Here is a 13,219-nt window from a genome sequence, read left to right as displayed (position 1 = left end):
ATGCAGAAGGACAAATGCCATAGCAGTCATTTTGAGCTCAGACTGAAATAATGAACTAATTAATATATTTTTAATATTTATGTAGCAAATGTATCACTTGTACAGTTCTTTATTAAAATGTAGTTGTTACATTTGACTGTGTAAACCCTAGCAGTACTACTTATTTCTATGAGAGTGAGGGAGATATATAGCATTTAGCAAAAAAACATGATTATTTGTCTCTCTGAAACGAAACCATCAAGTGATAGATTTTAAACAAATACATCTGTCATTAAACAAACCCATGCCATGATTAGATAGTGAATAAACACACCAATCTCATTTCTTTAAAAAATAAAAGCTAATTTACCAACATTACTGAAAATGGATATATAGCGTTTTGGAATTAAACTCTTCACATAAACATCGTGTTTATGTTGACTGATCAAAGGGGAGTCATTCTTGTTTACGACATTCTTGGTTGAGAGAAGGCATTTAACAAAGCCACAGAATAACGCTGCCTGAAAAGCATTGAAGGGGAAAATTAAGTCAGAAACAAACTTGACTCAGTTACACCAGCTCTGTCAGGGGGAATGAGCTAAAATTCACCCAACTTATTGTGGGGAGCTTGTGGAAGGCTACCCAAAACATTTGACCCAAATTAAACAATTTAAAGGCAATGCTACCAAATACTAACTGAGTGTATGTAAACGTCTGACCCACTGGGAATGTGAATAAATAAATAAAAGCTGAAATAAATCACTCTATTATTCTGACATTTCACATTCTTAAAATAAAGTGATGATCCTAACTGACCTAAGACAGGGATGTTTTACTAGGATTAAATATCAGGAATTGTGAAAAACTGAGTTTAAATGCATTTGGCTAAGGTGTATGTAAACCTCTGACTTCAACTGTAATATGCATGATTGTAGAAACTGTTGCTCCATAAGCCTAGCCTTTTTTGGTGTATTTTACTTGTAATATCTAGGTAGGTCATTTACAACAAAATACTTATCAATCATGATCTGTCTCTAAGACACAGGTTGTTATGGAATTGATGTCCTCCGGAAAAATATTGACTACTGCAGAGGACGTCCCCCTCATTCTAAAACAAATCAAGTTACCTGTGGGGCACGGAAAAAACAAACACAAAGCCAGCACTGTGTGAACAATGACAAACAAACCAAACAACAAAAAGCTGTGTTTTCCGTCTCAAAAGGGATGATGGCTCTCTTCTTCTTGAGTCATGAACAATTTCAAGGGCTATACACATTTCACACTTGTTCCCATCAAAGTGGAGAATTAGAGGCCCAGAAAAACTCTGGGCCTGTGCCAGTACAATACACCAGTAAATCAACACAACACAACAATTTTTCTGCCAGTTGGTATAGCTCCCTTGTGATGTCTTGCTTATGTGCCAAATAGAAACATTAGGAAATCCTAAGGCTAGCAGACAGAAATTCTCTAAGACTGAAATATCATTCACCTACAGTACCTAAAAAGAAAAGGTGATGGCATCTCCCAAGAAGACTGCAACAACATATGTTTTTTTCTAATGCATAGGTTAATATAATTAAGAGCTGGTGCATTTGGACCTCAATCGGTCTTTGCCAAAGCTTTTTCCACTCACCTCCCTCTGCTAGATTCTAGTCTCTGACTGAAAATCTCACTTCTGGAGTTGTGTGGTCAAATATATCAGAACAATTTCTCAAAACCCCAAAACAGCTCCAGACAAAGAGGGAGATTATTTTCTGAACTTTCCATCTATAATTTAGATTTAATTAGGAGAAAGTCAAGATACTTGGAAGAAACTTTTCAGAGGAGAATTTGTGGTCATCGGGTACATTAATAGCCCACATGACAGAACATTACGTACAACATTAGAGTGCAACACAGGAGGTTGGTGGTACCTTAATTGGGGAGAACAGGCTCGTGGTAATGACTGGAGTGGAATCCTTGGAATGGTATCAAAAACATCAAACACATGGTTTCCAGGTGTGTGATGCCATTCCATTTGCACAGTTCCGGCCATTATTATGAGCCGCTCACCCATCAGCAACCTCCTGTGAAAGTGCATTCATTAAAGCATTCATGAAAGGGGACGAAAGGAGCTCAGAAGGGTTGGTGGTGCCTAATTGGACAGGGTGAACAAAGTGGCAACCCTCCTCTGCTGTTCCTGTACACTCTTAGGGTTTTCACATGTAGTCCTCTTAAAATATATATATACACACACTGCTCAAAAAATTTTAAGGGAACACTTAAACAACACAATGTAACTCCAAGTCAATCACACTTCTGTGAAATCAAACTGTCCACTTAGGAAGCAACACTGATTGACAATAAATTTCACATGCTGTTGTGCAAATGGAATAGACAACAGGTGGAAATTATAGGCAATTAGCAAGACACCCCCAATAAAGGAGTGGTTCTGCAGGTGGTGACCACAGACCACTTCTCAGTTCCTATGCTTCCTGGCTGATGTTTTGGTCACTTTTGAATGCTGGCGGTGCTTTCACTCTAGTGGTAGCATGAGACGGAGTCTACAACCCACACAAGTGGCTCAGGTAGTGCAGCTCATCCAGGATGACACATCAATGCAAGCTGTGGCAAGAAGGTTTGCTGTGTCTGTCAGTGTAGTGTCCAGAGCATGGAGGCGCTACCAGGAGACAGGCCAGTACATCAGGAGATGTGGAGGAGGCCGTAGGAGGGCAACAACCCAACAGCAGGACCGCTCCCGCCGCCTTTGTGCAAGGAGGAGCAGGAGGAGCACTGCCAGAGCCCTGCAAAATGACCTCCAGCAGGCCACAAATGTGCATGTGTCTGCTCAAATGGTCAGAAACAGACTCCATGAGGGTGGTATGAGGGCCCGACGTCCACAGGTGGGGGTTGGGCTTACAGCCCAACACCGTGCAGGACGTTTGGCATTTGCCAGAGAACACCAAGATTGGCAAATTCCCCACTGGCGCCCTGAGCTCTTCACAGATGAAAGCAGGTTCACACTGAGCACATGTGACAGACGTGACAGAGTCTGGAGGCGCCGTGGAGAACGTTCTGCTGCCTGCAACATCCTCCAGCATGACCGGTTTGGCGGTGGGTCAGTCATGGTGTGGGATGGCATTTCTTTGGGGGGCCGCACAGCCCTCCATGTGCTCGCCAGAGGTAGCCTGACTGCCATTAGGTACCGAGATGAAATCCTCAGACCCTTTGTGAGACCATATGCTGGTGCGGTTGGCCCTGGGTTCCTCCTAATGCAACACAATGCTAGACCTCATGTGGCTGGAGTGTGTCAGCAGTTCCTGCAAGAGGAAGGCATTGATGCTATGGACTGGCCCGCCCACATCTGGGACATCATGTCTCGCTCCATCCACCAACGCCACATTGCACCACAGACTGTCCAGGATTTGGCGGATGCTTTAGTCCAGGTCTGGGAGGAGATCCCTCAGGAGACCATCCGCCACCTCATCAGGAGCATGCCCAGGCGTTGTAGGGAGGTCATACAGACACTTGGAGGCCACACACACTACTGAGCCTCATTTTGACTTGTTTTAAGGACATTACATCAAAGTTGGATCCGCCTGTAGTGTGGTTTTCCACTTTAATTTTGAGTGTGACTCCAAATCCAGACCTCCATGGGTTGATAAATTTGATTTAAATTGATCATTTTTGTGTGATTTTGTTAAGTATTTAATAAGAATATTTCATTCATTCAGATCTAGGATGTGTTATTTTAGTGTTCCCTTTATTTTTTGGAGCAGTGTATATGTACACATACATACAGTTGAAGTCGAAAGTTTACATACACCTTAGCCAAGTATATTTAAACTACATTTTTTCACAATTCCTGACATTTAATCCTGGTAAAAAAATCCTGTCTTATGTCAGTTAGGAGCACCACTATTTTGAGAATGTGAAATGTCAGAATAATAGTAGAGAGAATGATTTATTTCAGCTTTTATTTCTTTCATCACATTCCCAGTGGGTCAGAAGTTTACATACACTCAATTAGTATTGGATAGCATTGCCTGTAAATTGTATAACTTGAGTCAAACGTTTCGGGTAGCCTTCCACAAGCTTCCCACAGTAAGTTGGGTGAATTTTGGCCCATTCCTCCTGACAGAGTCGGTGTAACTAAGTCAGGTTTGAGGTCCTCCTTGCTCACACACACTTTCAGTTCTGCCCACAAACTTTCTATAGGATTGAGGTCAGGGATTTGGGATGGCCACTCCAATACCTTGTCTTTGTTGTCCTTAAGCCATTTTGCCATAACTTTGGAAGTATGCTTGGGGTCATTGTCCATTTGGAAGACCCATTTGCGACCAAGCTTTAACTTTTAACTGATGTCTTGAGATGTTGCTTCAATATGTCCACATAATTTTGCTTGCTCATGATGCCATCTATTTTGTGAAGTACACCAGTCACTCTTGCAGCAAAGCACCCCCACAACATGGTGTTGCCACCCCCGTGCTTCACGGTTGGGATGGTAAACATAACAATGGTCATTATGGCCAAACAGTTCTATTTTTGTTTCATCAGACCAGAGAACATTTCTCAAAAAGGTATGATCTTTGTCCCCATGTGCAGTTGCAAACCATAGTTTTGTTTTTTTATGGCAGTTTGGGAGCAGTGGCTTCTTCCTTGCTGAGCGGCCTTTCAGGTTATGTTGATATAGGACTCGTTTTACTGTGGATATAGATAGTTTTGTACCCATTTCCTCCAGCATCTTCACAAGGTCCTTTGCTGTTGTTCTGGGATTGATTTGCACTTTCGCACCAAAGTACATTCACCTCTAGGAGACAGAACACGTCTCCTTCCTGAGCAGTATGACGACTGCATGGTCCCATGGTGTTTATACCTGTTCATCTGTACAAACAGTAGTGCACGTGATACCGTCAGGCGTTTGGAAATTGCTCCCAAGAATAAACCAGACTTGTGGAGGTCTACAATTTTTCTTTGAGGTCTTGACTGATTTCTTTTGATTTTCCCATGATGTCAAGCAAAGGGGCACTGAGTTTGAAGGTCGGCCTTGAAATGTATCCACAGGTACACAATTGACTCAAATTATGCCAAATAGCCTATCAGAAGCTTCTAAAGCCATGACATCATTTTCTGGAATTTCCAAGCTGTTTAAAGGCACAGTCAACTTAGTGTATGTAAACTTCTGACCCACTGGAATTGTGATACAGTGAATTATAAGTGAAATATTCTGTCTGTAAACAATTGTTGGAAAAATTACTTGTGTCATGCACAAAGTAGATGTCCTAACCGACTTGCCAAAACTATAGTTTGTTAATAAGAAATTTGTGGAGTGGTTGAAAAACAAGTTTTAATGACTCCAACCTAAGTGTATGTAAACGTCCTCTTTAAAGTGATCTCTGGGGTAAAAAAAAAAAAGCAAAATAACTCTTTGTATTCCAACCTGGTCTCAGAGCATGTCGTGTTATTCTGTACGTAAATCCTTTTAGTATGATATATTACATTTCGTATGGTAAGGTATGTATTAATTTGTGGATGTCCATAATCCATTTCATATGATATGTTAGGAATTACAGTTCGCTTTATATGTTACGAATTTTCTAAATGTACAAAGTTGCAAATTTGCTAAAGGTATAATATGTTACGAATTCCAGCTAGGTGACTTTGTGGCTAACATTAGTTAGGTTAGGGTTAAAGGGTTAGGGTTAGCTAAAATGATTAGGGTTAGCTAAAAGGGGTAGGGTTAGAGGAAGGGTTAACTTACATGCTAAGTAGTTGCAAAGTAGCAAAAAAGTTGTTGAACAGTTGCTAATTTGATAAAATTCTAAAGTTGTCCTTGAGATTTGAACTTATGTAACCAGCGAACTTTGGGTTGCAAGACGGTCGCGTTATACGCTCCTAAGTGGCCCTATACGCTCCTAAGTGGCGCCGCGGTCTAATGCACTTCATCTCAGAGCAAGAGGTGTCACTGCAGTGGTTTGAATCCAGGCTGAATCACATCTGGCCGTGATTGGGAGTCCCATAGGGCGGTGCACAATTGGCCCAGCGTAGTCCAGGTTAGGCACGGGTATGCCGTCATTGTAAATAAGATTTTTTTCTTAACTGACTTGCCTAGTTAAATAAAAGGTTAACTAAATATGCCTACCCGACCAACCACCCTACTTGAATTTTCGCCTTTAACCTTTTAAACGTAAAGTCCCCATATTTTGGGACCCTATTTGATTTGTTAAAATTCAATTCAGTCTGGTATGAGAACGGTAGCCCATATCTGCAAAAGCAAGGTGTCTGCAGAAAGCTGTGTATCTTGGCAATTGATCGGTGCCTTCAAATCTTTGGTATGACTTACTATCATATATGGCCATACAAATTTATAAGGGAAGGTCGAGCCGATGACCTCATTTCAAGATGGCTGCTACCTACAGTCCGGTTAGTGTAGTGAAACAAACTAAATAAACACGTAATACGTTGATAGACACCGAACCCCAGGACTCCATGTTGATACACACCGAAAACCGGGACTTCACAGATCATGAGCATATCTTATTTGTCTGCATGTGACCTACCGTTATTGATCACCAGCCCCGACCGAGAGTCAGAATGTTTATTTTACACAACGTTTTCACCAAATATCTTACAAGGTAAGCTTCGATTTCGTCAATGTTATCTGGTGATGTGTGACTTAATGGCAACATGTCCACCGAGTGATTATATCTATGCCCATCAAAAATATGATCTTGCCTGCTTACGCACTGTACTTATCCATATCCTCTGTATGTCCCCCAACACCACCGCAATGTTTGCAAGAGGTTGTTTTTGTAAAAATAAATTATAGTGAACAATAACTTTTAGGCACACCCAGTGTGAAAAAAATTGTGAAATTACCACATTCGGACACGTTGGGGAGGTTGAAAGCACACTCTAACGTACCCTGGATACCCTGGATACCCCATAACACCACCACAATGTTTGAGTGAGGTTGATATAGTTGAAAGTGTGTTTTTATACTGAACAAATAGCATTTATGGATTGCAAATATGTAATAGCACTGGAATTTTCACATTCACAGACATACGTCACTTTGGAGGTGTTTAGGGAAACTTGGACATTTCCCGTGACCACATCTGACACAAAATCTTAATTTGCCATTACATTTAACTTCTTAAGGTATAGTGGGCAGCATTTTCCCTTTTGGATAAATAGCGTGCCCAATTTCATCTTCCTGCTACTCATGCCAAGAATATAGGATATGTTAGTAGATTTGGATAGAAAACACTCTGAAGTTTCTAAAACTGTTTGAATCATGTCTGTGAGTATAACAGAACTTATGTAGCGTAGCAGGCAAAACCCTGGTTATTCCTTTGTGCAATGACGAAGTAAGGCCATCTAGGAACTGCGTAACACTGTTGAGAGTTGCTATTTTGTGGTCCGAGTTCTCTTTGAATACACATTGCTATGTCGAGAAAGGAACCAAGATATTTGTACCAAAATTCACTCAATGAACACTGTATATCTCCTTACATTTTGGAAGATAATAGATTCCATTTATTTAAAATACATAATAATTATAATCAGAAGAGACTATTAGCATGTAAATATTATTGGTAACAGAATAAATAGCAGAAGAACACCGTCTGAATTCAGTACAGCCGATCTGCCAACTTCTGTCTGTAATGTCCGAACCATTTGGGCCACACACTAATATGACCCTCTGTGCAAAGGTGCGATTCTCATGGACATGTACATATTAGTATTTTTGCTCTAGGACGCCCACAGGCCTTACAAGAATCGTCTGAAGGTCCCCCAGTACAGTATGGAGTACAGTATGGAGACTGTTTAATGCCAATAAATACATGTCGGAAAAACAAACTTATGTTTTCTGATCTCTCAGAATGAGGAGACCCTTGATATTTTTTGAGACTGTTATTCAATGCGGGGTGGGGTTTCCATCAAAACATTTTTTTAAATATATTTTGGGATACTTAAAAAAAAAATCTAAATCATTTAGCTAAATGGTCCTTGGTATGACCTTAAAACAATTCCATATACTGTAACTTATTAGAACCCTCACCCAACCCCTGGCATAGACAGGGCTTAGACTCGGATGGGTTAAGTAGCCCATCATATGAATGTGGGTACAAAGCTGGATACCGGTAACCCTATGGCATATGGGTTAATTAGCCGGGTAGGTAGGATCAGATGATAAGATGATGTCCTTATCATTTTTTGTGAGTAAAGAAACAAAAATTGTGTGTGTGTGTGTGTGTGTTTTTGGAGGGTTGTGGCAGACCCAATAAACAAAACAAAAACGATGATAATTACTGAGCTTTGTCCATTTACTTTTGTCGAGCATGGATGGGCAATCTAATCTGGGCCTTGTTTCCTTGCTGCGATGGAACTTAAGCATTACTATGAGTGTACAAGATACTTCGTTATTTACGAGCCAATTTTTTAAATAGTGTTTCCCAAACAAGCACAGAGTGAACCTGTAAGTGCCACAGCTAAAAACATCTTTGGGGCCGTATTTGGTTTTACACATGATTCCATTGGGGAAGCTGTCCAGCTCACTAGTGCTGAAATCGTTGGGGGAGCTGTCCAGCTCACTTGTGCTGAAATCGATGCAGCTTGCATCATATGAAAACACAACTAATAGACCACATGAAACGTAGGATAGACCTATACATTTCACAGAATTGTTTTTATGAATTAAAATAAATAACACCATAATCTACATTTTCGTCATGTAATGTTCAATGATTTCAAGATTTGAACCTAGGGCGTCTTCTTGCCTCCACAGTGCTTTTAGCACACTGCACTTCAATAGATCTGTCGTCTCCGATAGTTTCCTTTTATACAGTAACTAACCCTCTACATCACACATTTTGGTTTTTAAGTATCTCCTCTCGTGGGAGTCTGTATTTTTTAAGAATAGCCCCATCATTGTGAGTCTGCAATGAGCTCAGTTTGGTGCGAATATGCGCATTATATACACCAACCGACTGCGCGGATGGATAATTTGAAATACACAGTATTCGGAAAGTATTCCGACCCCTTGACTTTTTCCACATTTTGTTACGTTACAGCCTTATTCACAAATGTATTAAATCGTTTTTTCCCTGATCAATCTACACATAACACCCCATAATGACAAAGCAAAAACAGGTTTTTAAAATTTGTGTGCCTATATTTTTTACATTTTGACTATTTTTGTTCTTTGGATTATATACGAGGATTCAGCACCCGATCTAAGTTTATATAAAGTGGAGTCAAGCACGTTGTTTATCTTTTCATGAAATATTACATTATATAGATCCTATAAATTACCCAAATTAAACATGTATCATCGTATGATCATGCCCATTCACACAAAACACATACATTGTTTAAGAATTATATCTTCTGAGGTAAGGCAGAAAAGAAGCCTAACAACGCACTTTGGCTGCTCTACGAGTGGTCTGGATCACTTATAGATGAGCATGAGTTTTTAACTTTACTAACGAAGTCTCTGAGAAACACATTGGTTACGAAAGATACACTGTACATCATAATATGGTTCTAACGATGCTCCTAACGCTACGAAGGCTCTGGGAAACGAGGCTCTGGTCCATTTTCCAAATGATGGGAGTCCCATAGGATCGCAGTTTAGAATATGAACCTTTTACAACTGTATCTAAAGTAACCCGTTAAAAGTTGAGCCATTAAAGTACAGCTGGTCTATTAGATGTATTTTTTTAATTATTTTTTTAAGAGTGATAACAAGGTGTCACACAAGGGAAAATCAATGTTAGGTGACGCCAATAGCTACAAGAGTATGTCCAGGGTGACACAATAAATCGACTCACCAGTGCAGGAGCGTTGACGACAGACAGGTTGTAGCCATAGAGATAAGATGACCCAAGGGCACCAAAGAACGCTGCATTCACCAGACAGGCAGTGATGCGCTGTGGCTAAAAAAAACACATACCACATTAAAGCCATTTCAGAGGTCATGTCATTGTACAGTTGCATTTCATATACAATCCAATCAAGGTCAGAGTGAGACCCAGGCAAATTCTTACAAGGACAATCCATTGATGTATCTGGGCCTCCCCGTATGTCCTAGAGAGAGAATGTTCCTGCTTCAAAAACAACCATCAGGTCAATTCAATGCCAACATGTGCAATGTGACAAGGGTTAAGGCATGTTGAGTAGACAGATCAGCTGTATGTGTATGAGAATAAAATATTGCAATATTGTAGTACTGTGACAGGATACAGTGTACCCCCCCATAGGGATTATTAAACCTTGCAGCTTTTACAAACATATCCAGTTATAGCTAAATATAGCACAGTTAGCCTAAAGCTCTTCATTATATTGTTATCTCAATTTAATCAGTGGATCATTAGGCTACATCACAACCTTTTGGCTTCTTAATCATTCTGGGTAACCCACTCCTTACAGCCATATTGGGGGTGGCAGGTAGCCTAGTGGTTAGAGTGTTAGGCCAGTAACTGAAAGGTTGCTGGATCAAATCCCCGAGCTGACAAGGTAAAAATCTGTTCTTCTGAACAAGGCATTTAACCCACTGTTCCCTGGTAGGGATAAAACCATAATTATAATAATTTGTTCTTAACTAACATGCCTAGTTAAATAAAAAAAGAATGTTTGAAATCCCTATAGAGATTAAACAACTGCAAACTAATCCTAACAGTGGATGAGTCACTCTTTTGATTATTGCACAGGTACAATTTGTGGTTATATATTTATCTTCGAATAATACAAATGAAAAGGTTCCTCACAGTCATCCGATCAGCAAGTGAAACCCCAGAGAAATGTTTGCAGCAAATCAAATCGTTGCTCCTCTGTTTTTGACTGAACTCAAATGAAATTCCTACACCTTAATCTCCAAGAACAATACTCATCTACTGTATGAGCAGAAATATGTCTGCATCTAATGAGGATGAATGGATTTAGATCCGAGGTTAAAATGCATTGTATCATTCACCAAGGCAACCAGTCTCTACTGTGGGTGACTCAATAAGACCAAGTCACAGTGTAGTACAAAGAACCATTGTGAGGAAGGAGGAGAGTGGTAACAAGTGCACTTGGGCTAATATTTCAATTGGATCTGACAGAGAATTTCTAGATGTGTATGGAATTCAATTACATTCCAATAGGAGGTTCAGAATCTGTTAATGTTTTTCTCATTACAGTTAACTAATTTATTGTCAAAATGTTGCTTGTGGTTGCAATATAATTAAGCAACGAGTAATTGCTTCACTGCAACATGGGAATAAATGTTTCTAAGGTGACTGTTGCATCAAAAAAGAAACCCTGCTTGCTGAGGGGGGAGAAGTTTAAACACGTTCATTACTGCACACTTAGCCAATTACATTCTCCATTGACTATGAGTTACATTTTGAAATTAAGACACAATTTGCAGCACTTCAAATTGTGTGGTTGCCCATCATTACAGAGCATTATTGACACTGTTATTTAATTCATTTGAACCTAGTATTATATTACGATTATAACATGATCTTGATTTTTTTTCACTGTTAAGGCAGTTGTAGGACCTACGCATTGGAGGAAACGATTGACATCCTGGTAATTAGTACAATAATAACCTGCGACAAAGAGGCGGGACATGTATAATTGAAGCATATGTAAAAGGTTTTATTCTGTGTTATAGCTAGTAGATAAGAATGACACCAACACAGCTGTCTGGGTGGAGCTGAGTAATGTTAGCTAGCTATATTATTTTCTGTCTGCACGTAGCTATTGAAAAGGAAAACAACATCCTTCAGTTCGATTTATCAATTGCATCCATGACTGTTGGATAAAGCAATAACCCTCAGTGTATGACCAGTGAAACCATACTGAATACTCGTTCTACAAAAGGAAAAAAACAGAATACCGGTAGCTAAAGTGCTAGGTAGCTAAGCTGCATTGCTAGCAAATTGCTAAAAACAACACAGAGAGCTAACGCTAGCTAGCTAGCTATAGCAGCTCGTGCTCAAGATTACAGGGGACATTCTATTAAGCTTGTGTACAAAATAACATTCAAAAAACAGAATTCCAAACATAAATAAAGTTGACGATATTGTATCTATATTTAGTGGAAATAGAGTGATATTTACAAAATGTTATCACAGAATAAACAGAGCAGATAAAGAAATATGCCTACCTTTCTCCAACATGTGCTGAAGGAAAGAGGTTCAAGGTGGGAAATGGATCAAGCCATTCTACTGTTTTTGAACGATAATTTGTTTTATACCAGCTCTGCTAAATTCAGCTGACAGATAAATATTTGCATGGATTTTATAAATAATAGACCAACATAGTCACGGTAAAATAACATGGCAATACAAAATATACCGAAACAAAATAACACCTAAACTGACCAGTCCACTAATCACCAGCTAAATCAAATGAGGTGTCAAAGGGAAGGCATACCTCTGGTGTGATTTTGTAGACTGCAGGGGACCACTAGGGAAGGGTGGAGGGGGTGTTTGTTATAATTCAAAATGACCCCCAAAACTAAAATGAACAAAATGGAATAGCTTTTCAGTGACCAGTCTGAAATGCTGTAAATTTGAAAAAATAATATAACGAACCTGGGTTTATAAGCGCGGAAATCCCTTCGAGCTATTGCGGCTGTTTTAAATGGCACATTGAACATGTATTTATTTCACAGTGGGTTACAGAAATAGAGTCCATTGTGTAAATTACCATAAAAGACAGTGGTGTTGTATTAGTCTGACACAGCGTTACACTCATTAATTACTAAAGTGTTGGACAAATAAAAAGTCACTTAAAGAAGTGTAGAGAAAACCTTAGTTCACAAAGCAAAAGTTGCAAGCATTCTGAAGAAGGTCAGAATGGGTGAAACTTCAATGATATCCATTCTTTTTTAATGGGATTGAGTATCAGACAAGAAAATTGACATATGTTAAAATGTAAATGAACAAATTGTTACCAGGTGATTAATCTCTATTAACCCAGAAGTTACATTTTTTGTAATTTGGTCAGCTGTGTGATTAACTTGCCCATGGAAGACTCACGTGATAAATCTTTATCCTCCGATATTCTATTAATTATTAGGGTATATTAACTTTATTTCCACTGAATGGTGCTGCATTGACAATCACAACTGTCAAAGATGACACTCACAATTGGCAAAGATGGTGAGCAGCTTTACCGTGAAATGCTTACTTAAAAGGCCTTTCCCAACAATATCGAGGCTATATACAGTGGCTTGCGAAAGTATTCACCCCCCTTGGAATTT

The 13,219-nt window shown here is 39.5% G+C and overlaps 1 protein-coding gene across 3 annotated transcripts in view; it reads right to left on the bottom strand.

Annotated features, from left to right (window-relative positions):
- slc2a9l2 (solute carrier family 2 member 9, like 2) overlaps positions 1-13,219 on the bottom strand; it is a 203,831-nt gene that overhangs the window by 178,189 nt on the left and 12,423 nt on the right. For all 3 annotated transcript variants that reach the window (XM_020484616.2, XM_020484607.2, XM_020484600.2), the window contains one exon: positions 9,795-9,899. Coding sequence is in view for 2 of the 3 variants with exons in the window: in XM_020484607.2 (XP_020340196.1) it covers positions 9,795-9,899 (105 nt within the window). In the remaining variant the exon portion in view is untranslated. The remainder of the gene's footprint in view (positions 1-9,794; positions 9,900-13,219) is intronic.

Source organism: Oncorhynchus kisutch, linkage group LG1 (genome assembly GCF_002021735.2).
Source record: "Oncorhynchus kisutch isolate 150728-3 linkage group LG1, Okis_V2, whole genome shotgun sequence".
NCBI lineage: Eukaryota > Metazoa > Chordata > Actinopteri > Salmoniformes > Salmonidae > Oncorhynchus > Oncorhynchus kisutch.
This window is presented reverse-complemented; position numbering and strand designations above follow the sequence as displayed.